General features: G+C 34.3%; 1 protein-coding gene across 1 annotated transcript in view; it reads left to right on the top strand.

Moving 5' to 3' along the window:
* The window catches only part of LOC107564092 (sodium/hydrogen exchanger 1-like), a 49,240-nt gene that overhangs the window by 4,810 nt on the left and 24,667 nt on the right, over positions 1–19,763 (top strand). Inside the window, exon 2 of the mRNA XM_016249087.1 lies at positions 17,450–17,910. Coding sequence (XP_016104573.1) covers positions 17,450–17,910 — 461 coding nt within the window. The remainder of the gene's footprint in view (positions 1–17,449; positions 17,911–19,763) is intronic.

Genomic DNA, 19,763 nt, shown 5'->3' with positions numbered 1-19,763 from the left:
TTTCAGTTTATTAGCCGTGACCGTTCTAGTTTTCTGATGTACGAGTCTCCCGCTGGAGTCTGAAGCCGTCTGCGTGTTGTTTTGTTGACATCTCAAAATGTTGTTTCTATTCTGTCTTGTGTCGTCCCAAAACTGTACTCTGAGATTTTATTCATTTTGAAAAATCTTCACCCAGATTTTTTCTGTACGACAGTTAATAGTGAGCTCATTTGCCAATCATAAATGAGTCCAGAAGAAGACTCATGCACTATATACGTGTTCTGAAGTCATACTATACGTTTATGTGCAGAAGAAACACAAATGTGACCCTGTCTGTGAAATCCAGGCTAAAGTCTCAAAATCTAATTATGAGAAAACGAGCATCAAAGTTTGATTTCAACCATTAATTTCACTATGATTTCAATCTTTGACATGGCCTTACTCAGTCAATATTAAAGATATAAAGGTTATGTTTTCACAGAATGTTCTTCATCTTTATGAAGGGTGATAGAAAACAGTAAATCACAAAAAAATGACTTTAGCTGGGTTTTCACAGGCGGGGTCACAAATGTAAGTAATTATTTTCTAAGTTTTTTACGTGCTTAGGCAATATTTTCAGTGGCCGTTAAAGCTTATGATTTTATTTTATAACTTTAAAGCTTTAGTTCAGTCACAAATTAAATTAATGTATGTGTCAATTATGTCATCCCAAACCCTTATGGTATTTATGTATATATGCGTGCATGTATGCAATGCATGCATTTTTTTGAAGAATCTTCTCCCATTTCTTTTATGGACTGCTCATAGCAAGCACATCTGTCAATCATAAATTAGTGCAGAAGTCTCATGAACAAAGATATTATATATTATGAAATCTCTAAAGTCTTAGGTTTATGTGAGGATGAGACACAAATGTAAGTAATTATTCACTGGCAAGATTTGTACCTAGCAGCATTTCACTAGCAAATGTGGCTATTTTATTTTATTTATTTAGAAAATATCTTCGCACAGATTTTTTTTCTGTGCAACAGTCATAGCGAGCACAGCTGTCAATAATAAATTAGTCCAGAAAACTAATGCACTACAATATTATATAGTATATTATAAACCTTATGAAGTCATACTATAGGTTTATTTGAGGAAGAGACATTTTTAGTTCTTATTCCCTGTTAAGTTTTTTGCTTGTCCTTGTGATTTTTCACTTGCTTTCAGAGCTTTTTAATTTGACTTTATTTATTTATTAATCAATCAATCAGACTTTATTGTCCTAGTCTGCGACTGAGTGCTGTTTTTCGTTTGGTTTTGTCAGGTGACTTTTATCAAATCCTCTGCATGTACTATATGTCTGGCTCCTCTGCTGGTCGACAGTTTCATTGTCATTCATAGTGTTTACATCTCAATCCATCGGTCCAAATGAATTGGTGCCTCTGCCAGGGTTAAGCATTAATGTTTCAGAGTCTGTTCATTATTAATAAATGCTCCTCATGGGGAGTGAGTGCCAAGTCTCACAGCCTGAAGACCGCAAGAAGTAGTTCATACAGTAGGACTCATTTATAGCTTGTATCAGCTAATTGGCATGGTGGAAATGGAAAGCAAACCGATACAGACATGGGGTTTATATTAATTCATCAGAACAGTTTGAGTGAAGTCCTGTCATATGGGTTCAGATTACATTAATTGCTCTGGTGTTGTTTGTGTTGTTGTTTGGCAGAGCAGTAATTCAAGTTGCCGCTCCGCAAGAGACCATGAGGAAATCTATAATTATTTTTATTTAAGCCGGGGTTTTCCAAACTGAGGTTTGTAATGGATTTAGGGGGATTATGAAATGATGAAAAGCTAATATTTCATTATATCCTAAAAATAAAATAAATATTGAATTAATTAATTGATGAATAATAATAATAATGAACTAATAAAAATAAATAAGTAATTTTAAAATCAAAATGAAACTCAAATAAAAATTGCATTTGTTTATCTGCATGTCATGTGACTATGTGAGATAATGGTGAACATGTGAATGTATTGTTAAATTACTGAAATGTTAACTTAAAATATTTACTTACAGTCCCCCTGAGATTTAATGTCAAAGGGGTTTGGCTAAATTAAATGAAAAATTACATTAAATATAATCAGAATCCCTGCCGTAGTTTAACACAATACTGTTGTATCTGAAGTATTACTTACAGTCCCCCTGAGATTTAATGTCAAAGGGGTTTGGCTAAATGAAATGAAAAATTACATTAAATATAATCAGAATCCCTGCCGTAGTTTAACACAATACTGTTGTATCTGAAGTATTTAAATATTGACTCCCGTTCTGTAAATGTCACATGAGGAAATAAGTCAACAGGCCCAGATTTCCAAAGAAAGCGTCACAGAATTCAGCTGTCATTTTGTTCTACAGCAACTTAAGGTTATCTGATTTATTTGTCCATTGTTCATTCTGTTCTCTCGTTTCATTGATTCGTTACGTGCTACCTCTAAATTGATCTGTGTGAACTAATCTCCCATGACCTCAGAGTGTGAAAATGGTTCAGGCTGTGGCGTATTGTCTGCTTGAATCAGTGTTTTCATCAGACCCCCGTCACCCACAGTTCACTCTCGTTAGTTTTCATTCTGTTCTCTCGTTTCATTGATTCGTTACGTGCTACCTCTAAATTGATCTGTGTGAACTAATCTCCCATGACCTCAGAGTGTGAAACTGGTTCAGGCTGTGGCGTATTATCTGCTTGAATCAGTGTTTTCATCAGACCCCCGTCACCCACAGTTCACTCTCGTTAGTTTGATCAGCTGATTAGCGCTCGGACAGGAAAGCGATCTGGCCTTGCCGGAGGGATTACAGCACAGCCGCTTCCCTTTCAGAGCAAACAGAGGGTGGAGAGGACAGCAAACATCCAAATTATCTGCTCTCTAAATGCTTTGATGATCCTTAAACAATCCTTAAGAAGATCCTTTAGAAAATCTCAGCCGCAGGATTTTGTTTCTGTTGGGCCGGTTGGACTTGTAGCTCATGCATATGCATGTGGTCTGTTTTTAAAGGTGCTAAATTTTTACATACAAATGTTAGCCATCTGTTGATGGGATGTTCCCTCAGACTTGTTAATTAGTATTCTGTGTTTAATCTTATCAGCATTAAAGGAAACCAATTATTTGAACCTTGCTGGCAGACACCCAAAATTTGGCCTTTGCCCTTCGCTCCGCTCATTTGAAGTCAATTTTAAATACCATGGTATAACAGTTTTCAAGTGATTTTTTTTTTCTATAACTTAACTAATATTAAAGAACTTTTATATGCACTACCATTTTTCTTTAAAGAAATTGATATTTTAATTTATTAAGGATGCATTCAAATGAATAAAATGACAGTAAAGACATTTATAGTGTTACAAATGATTTCTATTTCAAAGATTATATCTATTCATCAAAGAATCCTGAAAATAAAAATGCATCATGGTTTTCTCAAAAATAGGAAGCAGCACAACTGTTTTCAACATTGATAATAATCAGAAATGTTTCTCGAGCAGCAAATCAGCATATTAGAATGATTTCTGAAGATCATGTGACACTGAAGACTGGAGGAATGATGCTGAAAATTCAGCGTTAATTCACAGGATATTCAGATAAAAAAGTTATTTCAAATTGTAATAATATTTCACAATATTTCTGTTATTTACTGTTTTTTTTTAATCAAATAACTGACGAGATGCGCATTAGGGCTGGGCGATTTTTCGATTAATCGTTTTTTTAAATGACGTCGATTCGTTATTGATTCTCAAAAGCCGCAAATCGATCTTTTCCGGTATTTGTTTCAGCACACATTTAAAGCACAATCTGATTAACGTGAATCTTATCATTAGTCTTCTCCACTAGATGTCACCCTTATTTACCTTGCGCAATGTTACAACAGAAAGCCTGTCATTCATTCAGCGCTTATCATGGCCATACACATGATTCGCAATTCTCAGGTGAAATGCTATAGTAATACTATAAATCTGCGGAAGCATTTGATATCACGCATAAGGTGCCATGATTTCCACAATGAACGAATGAATGGCGGATGGCGCAGCACACTGTTTTGTTTACTACACGCATACTAAAGCGCGGATGATGCTCGCGGTGTTTTCAGCTTCTGCCGTCTCACTATATGACGATATGAACACACAAATATCATCTCCAGTCATTTCATTAACATTTTACCGTTTCATTTGCGAAAACTACCGTCATATCACATACACAGCAGCTGCAAGTTCTTCACGGCAACCCGTCAAAATAAAAGTTTAGTTTAACGTTATGAAACTGTCAGAATATATTACTATTTAGCAGTCTTAAGAATCAATGCTACTACTGCTAATAAATATGAATAAATATTTATTTTTAAAGGAATAATCACATCTGTTTTCTTTTTAATTTTAACAGTAAACCTCTGTTGTGCAGCACTTTGTTTGCCAAAAAAATAAAAGGGTTTAATTTTCATTTGATTGGGATAAATTAAATTAATGTTTTATGCCTTCATCTGATTACCAGAAAAATTAAGAACATTTTATAGGGGCCTATTATTGTTTAAAAAAGGACCCTATACAAAAAAAAAAAGAATAGGTTTAAAATACAGGCATGTGGTTCTTAATTTCTTTTTATTAATTCACCATTTGTAAACTGATGTTTACTGTTAATTTTTTTGAAATATCAATAGCATTTGTATTAAAACTATATTCACTGAATGTAATAAAAAAAAAATCGAGAATCGAATCGAGAGCTTGCGAATCGAAATCGAATCGAATCAGGACATCTGAATCGATACCCAGCCCTAATGTGCATGACAATCGCATTCGATTAATTGCACAGACCTATTCTCTGCAAACCCACTTTTTTTGTATTTTTATTTAGTTAATGATTACACATTTTTCTCTGCTAGTTTCTATCTTGGTAACAGTTGTTGTTAGTGATAATAACATGCAGATTAGTCACCTGGCAGCCAGTCCCAGTCTCTCACTGAGATGATGCTGGTTTTTCCCTTGACAGGCTGTCCACTTGTGGCCAGGATCAATATGACTCATCGGCGCAGCCATTACGAACACCTTTAGTGACCCTGTAATCAGAGGAGCAGAGTTCACTGCTGCTTCTTCTCTTTTGCATTCCTTGCCTGTTTACCCCTCAGATTTACATGCCAGATGTTTGCTTAGCCTGTTCCATCTGCCAAGCCAGAAATTTGACTGACTGATCCAACATCTAAAGACTCAACACAATGAAAAAAAAGCCTTATTGGAAGTGTGTTTTGAAGTTTTAAATGCAGATGCATGCAGCTCTATTGCATAAGTTAATGATGAAGCAAAATGTCATATTTCTACCATTGCACACTATATATCAACCCAGCCTTAGTCTGTTAGAGGAGTCCTGGTGCAGACAGAGAGATCTGACATGCCCGGTAAATTGTGTAGATAGAATCTGTTCAATTGAAAAAGTAATTGAAAAGTTTTAGTAGGTGCAAATGGGTATATGTGTGTGTGTGTGTGTGTGTGTGTGTATGATAAAAGAGCATTAACAATAATATTTATCTTTGCTATTTTAATATTTTTTGAATGTGGCATTGAACCAGATAAGTAATTATTCAAATAGCTTCAATTAACATGTCCACAGTTTAAGTAACTTGAACTTGCGAGATTTTTAATTTGGTGATTGCATACTATTTACCAAATGAATATAAGATTACACTGTAAACTTTTTTTTTTACAGTTGTATGTTAGGGTTGTGACAGTGAGGAAATTTTCTCACCGGTTAATTGACGTGTGACAACACCGGTAATACCGGTATCACCGTGGGGGTGGGGACGTTCCCTCTTTTCCTCGCTTTCCATCGCTTTTAAATAGCTTGTAAAAGCGATGTGTGCATTTTACTTTCACTTTGAAATGGCGGCAGTTCAGCGTAAAGCAATTGTTCATTTTTAGTTCGTTTGAATTTTCCCTCTTTCCTCGCTTTCCGTCGCTTTTAAATAGCTTAAAAGCTCCGGCACATTTTACTTTCACTTTCGAGCACTTTTTAGCGGCAGTTCGGCGTCAATTGCTTGAATGCGACAACAAAATACAATGTCAAACTCACTTTAGTCTATATATAAAACAGAATATTTTATTAACAAAACAAATAAAAATACACCATGCTAAAGGTCAGGCTATGCCTAATATAAAATAACAAATAAGTTACATAAAGTTTAAATGGGTATACAAAACTGGAAATAGGCTAAGTAAACATGCATGTATCGAAATAAATTCGAAACGTAGAACGTTTATTAGGCAAGAAAGCTTGGAGGCACGGCATACACCTTGATGTCAAATGAAATAAATAAATGACACAAAGTTTAAATAAAGTGTAAACAAAAACAATGTGGAGCCAATTAAATTAGAAATTAACTGATCCAAAATCACCTTAAATAAAGTCAACAGGCTTTACAAAATCCAAAATATTGCCAAACAGGCGCTTTTGCATTTTGTTTTGAAACTAAATCATCCGTGATCGTCTTGTCTGTCTCACCTCACCTCACTCTTCTTGTCAGTCAGCTCGACTCACTCTCCTCACTGGAAAAATTAAATATGATCTGTGATGCGACTGTCATTCGGCACGCTGCATTGAGCAGCCGCGTCAGTTTTTAATTGTAGTGTCTGTTATTTTCCTGAACTAAATTATTTTTATTAGGCTACTACAAAAAATCTAAACGACGGTGGGGGTTGGTGGGCAAGTGACGTAACCGTTGTTGCGGCTTAACACCGGTATCACCGTCAACACCGTCTATCACGGCAAGCCTATTCTCCAGTTCGTCCAGTTCATCTTGTGCCTCTGCCCATTTATCAAAATTGCCGTAATGACCGTATAAGCTAAATGACACGCGAAAATCGACCATTTAGCCTAGCTAAGTAAATCGGAAATGTTTACTGTAACTGTCTCACTCTGTATTACTATTCAACTGTAACTGTATGTTACTATGGTTACCAATGTTTATAGGAAGCGCATTAATATAGAACGTGATTAAAGTGACCTGGAACTACCTGTGCAATAGAGAATGAGAATGTGACGTCACGGTACATAGGGCGGCGACGTAACCAACACCTGCCAGCCAATCAGAATCGAGTATTCAGACAGACCATGGCATAACTGTAATTACAGATTTAGGTTAAATAAAGATGTCAGTCTTTATTTTTCTTCTTTTTAGGAAACAAATCAAAGAAAAAATAAACAAATTCTACTGTCCCTAATATTCTGCATGTTGCTCAAAAACATTCATTTAAAAATAACACATTTTAGAGCTGTACCGACAATACCGTGAAACTGTGATATTTTTGCTTAAGGTTATCATACAGTCAAAATCTCATACCGGCCCTTGCCTAGTTTGTATTTCACAGCGCGAGACGATCACAGAATATGACAGAGCTCAATGAATAATTCATAGAAAATGCAACACAAACCTATTTAACATTTAACCATAAACATATTGACATAAACCTGTGCAACTCAAGACTTGGATATTAAGTAGCATTCTGGCAGTCTGTTTGGAACTTGCCCTATTTTTGTAGTTCTGTTGGTCTGTGCTCCCTACGACTTTTGCCTCGATAAACGTTTGTTTTGCAATTTGCTGCTTATCAATAATTAATAAGGTAGCTGTTAAGTTTAGGTATGGGGTGGATTAAGGGATCTAATATATGTTCATGCAGAATAACGCGTAAATATGCGCTTTAAGTACTAATAAACAGCCAACATGCAAGTAATATCAAGTCAAGTCAAGTTGAGCTTTATTGTCATTCCGCTACGTTCCTCTAAGTGGAACGAAATGTCATGCCTCACAGGACCAAGATGCTACATAAATACAGACAATGAAGTAAAACAGTATAAACCGAAACACAACTAACCTACTATATACTATATATAAATAATGACCTATACATAAACTAGAGAATACAAACTATACAAATGCTTCACATAAATACTTTACATACTATTCCTTGGTTGCTTACTGGTCCTTACAGTGCAAGATGATTTGTAGTGCATGAGCATGTAAACATACATATGTTATTGAGTCTTTTGTGGGAGTCTAAGACTTTTTCTATGTACACAAAAGGCCTATTTCTCTCAAATATTGTTCACAAATCTGTCTGTGAGGTGGATGGATTATCTCGGCAAAGGAGAAGTGCTCACTAACACCGATTTAGACAGATTTGTGAACAATATTGTGATCGTGGTAGGACCCTTGCTGTGCTCTCGGATTTCATCAAAAATATCTTCATTTGTGTTCTGAAGATGAACGAAGGTGTTATGGGTTTGGAACGGCACGAGGGTGAGTAATCAAGGACAGAATTTTCCTTTTTTGGGTGAACTAACACTTAACGTCAAACATACAAAACATGATTTGGATTTGTGCCGAATGATAGAGGTACACGTGTACACCTTTGTCTGTTTAGCACATTTCCCACATGCTTGTAGTTTCAATTTCACTTAAATTTTTTTTTTACGTGACCATTTTGTGTGCAGCAGATTTTGATGCACTGCATAGTTCATACATTTTTGCTGAGTCCATTTGCATACAGTTGTCTTAAAGTTACAGAACATTCTTTTAATTAATTCCAAGGTTATAAGGGGCTGTTTTGGGGCAAGAAACCTTAATTAAAAGTGGACTGCTGGGAAAAAGATATTGCTAGAAAAGTGTACATTCTGGGCCCTTTCATCCATCTTTTCTTTTTTCCCCTCATCTCTCCAGCTATTAACTTTGTTCCCTTGCCACTTCAAGGCAAGGCTTGTGTAAAAAAAAGCGAGAACATGTGAAGTCAATGAGTTATTTAGATCACAGCTTGCATGAAGGCTTCATTTCTGTAGCGGTGAGATGTTGACATTTGTTATGTGCTAACGAGCGTTTTTAATTGGATGTGCTCAGTGTGTGTTGGTGCACTGAACGCAGGTAGCATGTTCACGCTGTTTTCTCGTCTCTGCACACGTGCCAGCAGAAGACGCGTGTCACCCTGGGCTCTGAATAATTCACAGCCTCTCCTGGGGGCTCATTGTTGGCTGTTTGAGGGGCCTCACGACGGGCACGGTGCCAATGTGAAGGTCAAATCACCTCATAATAGCTGAGGGATTCTGACTCTGCTGTTTTGTCCTGTTGCTGTCACTCCTTTGTGTATTTTTATGTAATGCTGCTCTAGGGCCGGGCTGTATGAGCACAGTCTTATCAGGGTGTGAGTAATTTTTTATCACTGTAAAGGACCTTGCACACTGTGTCTGAAAGTTTCGTATGCGTTTTTTTTTTTCTTTCGTATTCATCATCCTTTCCTATCAGAAGGCATGCTACGGATGCGAAAATGCAGAAAGTCGAAACTGATCCGATTTAAAAAAAAACAAAAAAAAAAAAACATTTATGACAGACGAAAGTTTTGGAGGCAGTGTATAAATGTGATTGACACAATGTGAGGTAGTATTTTTTTTTAATGTGCAAAGATTTCGGACGAGAATTGAGTTCAACGTCTACTAAAAATTGTTTATATATTAAATGGCCATGTGGCAATTTGCGTGCAGTTAAAATAAAGTGCTTTGTTTTTATTTATTTTCTTATTTTATTTTTTAATGATCCATTGTAATAAAACTAAATCTATTGTTTATTGCAATTGCATAATGCAGTGTAACTAAGCATAAATTATTAGTTTTTATTTGTTTAATTATTTATTTGCTTATTTTAGTTATTTATTATATTTTATTTTTGATAAACAAGTGAAACTAAGGCAAATTATTTATTTGACTTTATTTCATTTTATGTAATTTTTTGATGATCCAGGGAAACTAAACTGTATTTATGTTATTTAGATTATGCCGTGAAACTAAGAAAAGTTGTTTGTTTTATTTATTAATTTAATTATTTAATTGTTTATTTTAGTTATTATATTTTTAGTGAAACTAAGGTGAGGTTGTTTATTTATTTATTTTTGGGTAAATTTTGGATTCTTTTTTTTAGTATATTATGTTCGTAAAGTAAGCAGAAACTATTGATTTATTTTTGATAAATAAGTGAAACTAAGCCAAATAAGTTATTTTTTTAATGTATTTTTTTTATGTAATTTTTTGATGATCCAGTGGAACTAAACTGAAGTGATTTATTTATTTATTTAGTTAATAATTATATTATATTGTAATTTTGATAATACAGAAATGAAGGGGAAGCTATTTATTTTTAGTTTTTTGTTTAATTTAGTTATTATTTATTATTTTATTTTACAATTTGTTTGTTTTATGACTTTTTTAAATGTTCTTTTAGGCCGGGCTGTATGAGCACAGTCTTATCAGGGTGTGAGTAATTTTTTATCACTGTAAAGGACCTTGCACACTGTGTCTGAAAGTTTCGTATGCGTTTTTTTTTTTCTTTCGTATTCATCATCCTTTCCTATCAGAAGGCATGCTACGGATGCGAAAATGCAGAAAGTCGAAACTGATCCGATTTAAAAAAAAACAAAAAAAAAAAAACATTTATGACAGACGAAAGTTTTGGAGGCAGGGTATAAATGTGATTGACACAATGTGAGGTAGTATTTTTTTTTAATGTGCAAAGATTTCGGACGAGAATTGAGTTCAACGTCTACTAAAAATTGTTTATATATTAAATGGCCATGTGGCAATTTGCGTGCAGTTAAAATAAAGTGCTTTGTTTTTATTTATTTTCTTATTTTATTTTTTAATGATCCATTGTAATAAAACTAAATCTATTGTTTATTGCAATTGCATAATGCAGTGTAACTAAGCATAAATTATTAGTTTTTATTTGTTTAATTATTTATTTGCTTATTTTAGTTATTTATTATATTTTATTTTTGATAAACAAGTGAAACTAAGGCAAATTATTTATTTGACTTTATTTCATTTTATGTAATTTTTTGATGATCCAGGGAAACTAAACTGTATTTATGTTATTTAGATTATGCCGTGAAACTAAGAAAAGTTGTTTGTTTTATTTATTAATTTAATTATTTAATTGTTTATTTTAGTTATTATATTTTTATAAACAAGTGAAACTAAGGTGAGGTTGTTTATTTATTTATTTTTGGGTAAATTTTGGATTCTTTTTTTTAGTATATTATGTTCGTAAAGTAAGCAGAAACTATTGATTTATTATTTATTTTTGATAAATAAGTGAAACTAAGCCAAATAAGTTATTTTTTTAATGTATTTTTTTTATGTAATTTTTTGATGATCCAGTGGAACTAAACTGAAGTGATTTATTTATTTATTTAGTTAATAATTATATTATATTGTAATTTTGATAATACAGAAATGAAGGGGAAGCTATTTATTTTTAGTTTTTTGTTTAATTTAGTTATTATTTATTATTTTATTTTACAATTTGTTTGTTTTATGACTTTTTTAAATGTTCTTTTACAGAATGTAACAAACCACAGGTTGTTAAACTTGTTACTACTTTTAACAGGACACTTTTAACAAAACACTGAAAAAATACTTCCTGTCCTTCTGATTAGAGATGCACCTCTTTCGGTGTTCGGCCGAATAAGCAAAAAGGCTGAATAATAAGTGATTTATTTATTTATTTAGTTAATAATTATATTATATTGTAATTTTGATAATACAGAAATGAAGGGGAAGCTATTTATTTTTAGTTTTTTGTTTAATTTAGTTATTATTTATTATTTTATTTTACAATTTGTTTGTTTTATGACTTTTTTAAATGTTCTTTTACAGAATGTAACAAACCAAGGTTAAACTTGTTACTACTTTTAACAGGACACTTTTAACAAAACACTGAAAAAATACTTCCTGTCCTTCTGATTAGAGATGCACCTCTTCGGTGTTCGGCCGAATAAGCAAAAAGGCTGAATAATATGTACCGAACAATGACTAACGCGATCAAATAGAGGCACGCATTAATGCAGCAAAACATGTCGGCAGTGTGAAAGTATTTAAAACTTTCAGAGAAAGATGCAGAATTCATTAGAAGTAGGGATGCACCGATATGAAAATTTTGGCCGATACCGATAACCGATTATTCTTTATTTTTGAAAGCCGATAACCGATATGTTGGCCGATAACTCTATATCCAAATTGTTATATACTTTTTGAGAGCCTGATTACAAAAAAGGTCTCATCATTAAAAGCCACATCCCAAACACTTCAACATAAGCAGCCTAGTTTGAACGGTGTACGTTTTAAAAATATTTTTACTCTCCCATTACCAAATTTAGTCATAAAAAAGTCTTACAAATAAATAAAATAATGCATAAATAATGCAAACAAGTCACTGGACATCATTACACATGTAAAGAATCAAAATGAATGCGCCACAGATCAATAAAACAGAATAGCCTCTGCACGGACAATAATTAAATGATTTTAATTACTAAACCATACTGTTGATGAAAATAATAAGAGAACAATACAAGTGGTTGTTGTTATTAATAATATATCAATGATTTTGAAAAAGTAACAAATTAATACCACTGTTTTAAATAGCAGCCGTTGAGCTGCGCGTGCTGAAGCTGAAGAGCTGAATGAACACGGTAAACTGAAGCGTTTTGCTGGCAGCTTATTTAACTCAAGGAAATGCATCCTGAGATTAATATTAATACAACATAAACATAATATTACAACTTATATATGTACAAAATGACGCAGTTATTGCATGCTATAGTCAGAATGTGTGATCCTGTTGTGGATGCGCTCTTCCCATAACAACGCGCTGAAACACAGCAACTAAACCCAAAGAATGCACAACGTTTTATTATAATAATCAGAATCAGAATCAGAATCAGAATGAGTTTTTATTGCCAGGTATGTTTACACATATGAGGAATTTGTTTTCATGACAGAAGCTCCACAGTGTAACAGAATGACAGTGACAGAACAAAAACACAGATAATAAAAAATAGAAAAATAGAACGTAAATAAGGAATAAAAATATACAAATCGACAATTGTATGTACAGGTATACGAAGCACAGACAGCGAGAGACTGTTTAGTGCTGCATCACGTCTCCGATGAGAAGAAGAGGAGGCTGATGCTGGTGGTTAGGCTACTGTATGATGATTGAAATTGTGAAATGGCCTCAAAGGATTAGTAAATAAACTGCAGAATGTTAGGTTTTCTAATGCACGCACGAATTGCATGTATTCAAACAGCGCGGCACGAGATCGCGGCGCCAGGCTTCAAAGTCCAAAGCGCGTCATATGACCCCTTTAAAAGAATTCTCTTCTGCTCAGCAAGGCTGCCTTTGTTTGTACTGTAAAAAATACATGCCTGATTCCAGTCTCAAAAATGGCCAAAAAATATTATTTTACTAACTTAAATTGTGCTTTGTTGGTATAATGTCTGCTAGAATGTAAAAAAAAAAAAAAATGTTCAGTGTAGGGATGGAACGATTACCGGTTTCACGATAAATCACGATAAAATGCCCTGACGGTTAGTATTATCGTTTAGGACAAATAAAACATTTCATAGGGCCCTAAACGTAATATTTGTTAAACTTTTAATAAATTGATGTTAAATTGTTTAAGTTTCATGATTTTTATTAATTAGACATACTTTTTGATTAATACAATTTTAAAATTTAACCATTAAAAAGGAGTCCAGAAAAAAAAAGAAACTGAATCTAACCTTGACAATGCTGCGCGTGCATGCAGCATTCAGTACTCCATCAGTTGTTGCAAATAAATATGTATTATTGTATATAGTAGACAAATTTAATTCGCCTATTCTATTTATGTTTGTATGTGAACTCGAAATCAACCCCAACTTTGCTTTAAAAAGCATCACAAGATCTCCTAACCAAAGATCACACGATCACTAACGGAAATCACATTGTGTATACGTATATATATTATTATTAGGGCTTCATGTTAATCTTAATTTAATGTTTATGTAAAAAAATAGCTGCCAATGCATATAGCTGCCAATTGTTTTTGGAAATCACATTGTGTATACGTATATATATTATTATTAGGGCTTCATGTTAATCTTAATTTAATGTTTATGTTAAAAAAATAGCTGCCAATGCATATAGCTGCCAATTGTTTTTGTTGTTTGTTGATTTTCAAATATAAAACTTATTGAAATGTTTTCAGTGTGTGTATCAATTCTTTTTGAACATTTTCATCTAATTTGAACAAAACCGTGATAATATTGATAATTTTCGATCATTTCCATGATCGATTGTCGTTTAAATTAACGATCAATTAATCGATTAATCGTTAACCTCAATGCTGCAAAATACGTCTATGACAGGATGTGCAAAAGTTACTCAAAAAAAAAAAGAAACCGCTTTCTTACCCAATTTAAAGGGGATTTAGTCTGAATAAAATGCTAGTAGTAGGATTGTAAAATGAATAGATTTGATTATGATCATTTGATAAAATGAAGAGAGCTCGTTTGAGATCATTTTACTTGGTTGACTGTTTCCTATCCCGACACGGAGACCGCTGAACGTGCCTCTTTTAATGGTTTCGTGGTGGATTTCAAATCTGTTAGCTTAATGATTTAAGCCAGATATAGTTTGCTTTTTTTTTAATGAAAACAAATTGTTATTTTTATTAAGGCCTATTGCTTACATAGGCTATACATTTTCCTTAAAGCATCCCATTTTGTCCCAGGGCTTGAAAACCTGTGCCTAGGCTAGTTAGGTCCTGCAGAAACTTGTGAACGATGCTCTAGTTGTGGCATCACCGTTTAGTGACAGATATTGAATACTCCGGGAAAACGTATAGTCAGTGTCGGTCACAACGCCTTTTAATTGCCGTTTTGAATCCAGTAATTATTTATTTGCAAATTATAAGCTCTGATTATGGCAAGTGTGGTATAAAAGCTTTGTTTATTAGAGGAATATTTGGTTAGCTGGAAAATTTTACATCGCAACCATGCTTTTGGATGCCGTTCGAGCCCATAATAGCCTACATTTATGTGGTCACGAATTTCCACAAATTCAATAATATTTAGGCATAGCTTCTTTTCCTAAATCCTCACCGTCTAACCTTCTAATTTCGCAGGTTTATTTTGTCATTCACTTTTTATCACTGTTTTCGCATCTAAGGGAAATTAAAGATTTCATGGCCGTGAATTAAGAATAGTTAAATCATGGGTTATTTAAGGAACAAAATTAATGAAACATGGACAGTGGCCACAAATTAATAAGTCGTAGGAACGAATTAACAAATTGTAGGAATGAATAGCCTATCTGTCCCGTGTCCCGCAGCCCTGCAAAGCGCAGAGCCCGATATGAAAGAATTATCTGGGGAAATTACTTAGTTACTACATTTCTATTGCTTTCCATGTTGAAGCACTTTGTGTTGTTTCTATTTTAATGTACTTTTAAAGTTTAAATCGCATTAAAAGCTTAATTTGTACATTATGAATGAATGATGATGCATTTATATACCGTCACTGTCACTCACGCGCACGTGTTTTGCGCATGAGCCGCACGCAGCCCAAAATTAAACCACTTAATCGACCATCGATAGGTTTAATCGATTGCATCTCTTATCAACAATTAATCGATCATTGATTAATCGTTGACATCCCTAGTTGGTCACTATAATCGTGATCCGTTACATCCCTAGTTCAGTGTTAAGTAAATATTTTTAAATTGTTGTTTTGTAATTGATTTTTTTTATTTGAAAAGCAGGACAAAACCGTAAAAAGCACATTTTGGCCGTTTAATTAATGCAATGGTGAAAAAAATGGCAAAATAGGCCTACATGGGGGAAAAATTTTGAAAAACCGTGTTTGGTATTCGGCCTTTGGCCCAGTGTTTCATTTTGTTCAGCTTCGGCCAAGAATTTTCATTTTGGTGCATCCCTACTTCTGATGCATGTACATATAGACAAATTAATACAAAACTGTTATGTTGATTGCATAATATTTGTTTGGCTGTCAGTGGAGGAACGGGCTTATTTGATTAATCGTTGACATCCCTAGTTGGTCACTATAATCGTGATATGAAATTTTCATACCGTTACATCCCTAGTTCAGTGTTAAGTAAATATTTTTAAATTGTTGTTTTGTAATTGATTTTTTTTATTTGAAAAGCAGGACAAAACCGTAAAAAGCACATTTTGGCCGTTTAATTAATGCAATGGTGAAAAAAATGGCAAAATAGGCCTACATGGGGGAAAAAATTTGAAAAACCGTGTTTGGTATTCGGCCTTTGGCCCAGTGTTTCATTTTGTTCGGCTTCGGCCAAGAATTTTCATTTTGGTGCATCCCTACTTCTGATGCATGTACATATAGACAAATTAATACAAAACTGTTATGTTGATTGCATAATATTTGTTTGGCTGTCAGTGGAGGAACGGGCTTATTTCCTCCATTAATGTTGTAGCTACTGTACAATGTTAACCAGCTAAATGTTGACCCCTGGTTTGAGCTGGAGAAACGAAAGACCAGAGCCAATATAAGAAGATCCATTACTCCCTGCGAGGGCCTTTCAGAGGTTTTAATTGAGCTCGTCTCCAAGGCCTGCTCTTTGCTGACTGTTGTCGTGTCACAGATCTGCGTATGTGCTTGCGTAGATAATTGTAATGACTTTCTTCAGTTGAAATGAAGACAACGTCAGTCTTTAAATATATTTCAGATGCATCACTGTTCCATAGACATATATCCTATCACCGGTAATAATAACCTTGCAAAGCTTATGACAAACCAGAGATGATAGAATGGAAGTCAGTCATGTGTTGAAATGTTTTCGGCTCTCAGGTAAGCAGTTTAACTGGCATTAGGGCTGAAATGTGACCTTTTTTTTCACAACTTCACACTCTTGATTGTGACCCTGTCATGAGGCTCTGACACTTTTGACATCATTCTGCAGCTCTGAGGTTCAACACCGGTTACTCATGTCAGCAGAGCATCAGCGCAGCTGCAACTGCAGGATCACACTGAGTTTTCACACTGATGTCGTTTGTGTTGCGACTACACCGCATGAGCATTTCATTTGGCTATTTCCATAAACTGGCTATTCAAAATTGCCATAAATCCAATTTACATGGAATGGGCCAAATTTGTCCAATTGTAATTAATATATATGTTAATCCAAATATTAATTAATGTACAGAAAACTGAAACCAAACACCAAAGTGAAGACTATAAACTGCGTTAATCATCAGATTTACTGAATAATAAGTGCTTGTGTTTTGCTTCCAGCAGTTCACTTCTATATTTTATTTTATTTATATATTATATTATATTATATTTATTAAATTATTTAGTGATGATTTGGTGATGAATTTGGTGAAATTGTCAGAACCAAAAATATTTGGCCGGAACAGCAAAAATGTATTACTTTTGCAATTTCGGCAAAAGTATTGGTTAACTCTTGGTTAAAATGTGGAAACATTTTTGGTTTCTGTGTTTCTGGTAAAAAAAAATTGCTTTTGGAGCGTCACTAATTATACTGAATGACTAATGATTGCAGTTGTCTAGTCTTGATGCATCCATGTCCCTCACTCTCTTTCAGGGTTCCACCTGATCCCTCGCTTGTCCTCCATCGTGCCGGAGAGCTGTCTGCTGATCGTGGTGGGCCTGCTGGTCGGCGGTCTCATGAAGCTGGTAGGCGAGATCCCTCCGGTGCTGGAGTCCAAGATCTTCTTCCTGTACCTACTGCCTCCCATCATCCTCGACGCCGGCTACTTCTTGCCCATACGGCAATTCACTGAGAACCTGGGCACTATTCTCATGTTTGCAGTGGTGGGAACGCTCTGGAATGCCTTCTTCGTTGGTGGTCTGCTGTACGGAGTTTGCCAGCTGGAGGGCCATAGACTGGTGACAGTGGACCTGCTGTCGTGCCTGCTGTTCGGCTCCATCATCTCGGCTGTGGACCCCGTGGCTGTTCTGGCTGTGTTTGAGGAGATCCACATTAACGAGCTGCTCCACATCCTGGTGTTCGGAGAGTCTTTACTTAATGACGCCGTCACTGTGGTGAGTACACTGAGCTTATGAAAAAAAAATAGTATTTGTTTATATATGTGACCCTGGAGCACAAAAGCAGTGTTAAGTCGCTGGGGTATATTTGTAGCAATAGCCAACAATACATTGTATGGGTCAAAATTATCAATTTTTCTTTTATGCCAAAAATCATTAGGATATTATACAAAGATCATGTTCCATGAAGATATTTTGTAAGTTTCCTACCGTAAATATATCAAAACATAATTTTTGATTAGTAATGTGCACTGCTAAGAACTTCATTTGGACAACTTTAAAGGCGATTTTCTCAATATTTAGATTTTTTTGCACCCTCAGATTCCAGATTTTCAAATAGTTGTATCTCGGCCAAATATTGTCCTATCCTAACAAACCATACATCAATGGACAGCTTATTTATCCAGCTTTCAGATGATGTATCAATCTGAATTTCAAAAATTCACCCTTATGACTGGTTTTGTGGTCCAGGGTATGAGATATATATATATATATATATAGAGAGAGAGAGAGAGAGAGAGAGAGAGAATAAATAATATATTTGTATGTACACAATGTATATTATTTATTCTAATTATTTATATATTTATTTGTGTGTGTGTGAGCTATAAATTAAAAACTTAATACATCTATAAAAAATTTTTGCAGACATGTAGAGAGAAATAATTTAAGGTTTAAAATAATTAATAATATATTTGTATACAATCACTGTTTATTTATTCTAATTATTTTAATTATATGTAAGTGTGTGTGTATAACGGGGTTCCTCAATTAGTTTTCACCGAGGGCCAAATTCTGCCAACAATACCAAGCCAAGGGCTACTGACCACAATGTTATTACCATGCTTGCTCTTATTTATATATATATATGTTTTTTTTTTAATTATTATTACAATTAGGCTATTGTATTATTTAAAGAGTCATAAGATAATTATTCAGATCCCCCCCCCCCAGTAGTCTATTTTGTTCAAACAATTATGAACATTTTTAAATGTTAATTAATATAATAATAATAATAATAATATGTTTAATTTATATAGCGCCTTTCCCAAGCTCAAGGACGCTCTACAAGGTGCACTGTTACGGTCCTTTCGAGATCTAGGGAATTGGTCCGCAACCGGAGCAGGCTGAACTTTTGCAGTATTAGTTTGTTTACCATGCTAAATAGTGCTTGAGGCCTATTTTTAGCTTTGTTAATGATGCTGGAGATATAAGAAGAGCGGGCTGCATTCAAGGCAGTTTTGTAGTTCTTGATGTAATCAGAATAAACAAGATAATGGACAGTTAAACCCGTTTTCCTAAAAAGATGTTCAAGTTGTGTGCTTTTTGCCTTCATAGCACGTAGCTCTGCATTAAACCAAGGACAGGAGTGAGACATGGGAACAGACCTGGTCCTAATTGGAGCATACTCATCCAGGATGTTAGAAATAAGAGAATGGTATATATCATAAATCATAGATGGACAGGTAAAATGTAAAACTTCAGGAAAGGATCAGCAGAGGAAGCACCAGAAGCGGAGAATGTTCTGGTATCAACAGCATTTACATGACGATATGAAATAGTTATGTTATCAGTGCATTTGGCTGGACAGATTAATGTAAAATCAAAAATAATAAGCTTGTGGTCAGAGATATGGTCTTTTAATATATTTTAATGATATATTAATATTAAAAAACAAATGAACAAACTAAAAATCTGGATCTTCATGTCTGCCATGCAAGTCAACTGTTCCTGCTCATCTCCAGACTGGATCTCTTCTCTCCACTTTCCCTAATGGCAGATTCAATTATTAGTTCTGTCAGCATTAATATTTTTATACTTAGATTTTTTTTTGGGGGGGGGGGGGGGGG

The sequence above is a fragment of the Sinocyclocheilus grahami genome, unplaced genomic scaffold (assembly GCF_001515645.1).
Source record: "Sinocyclocheilus grahami isolate Dianchi unplaced genomic scaffold, SAMN03320097.WGS_v1.1 scaffold910.1, whole genome shotgun sequence".
Taxonomy (NCBI): Eukaryota; Metazoa; Chordata; class Actinopteri; order Cypriniformes; family Cyprinidae; genus Sinocyclocheilus; species Sinocyclocheilus grahami.
This window is presented reverse-complemented; position numbering and strand designations above follow the sequence as displayed.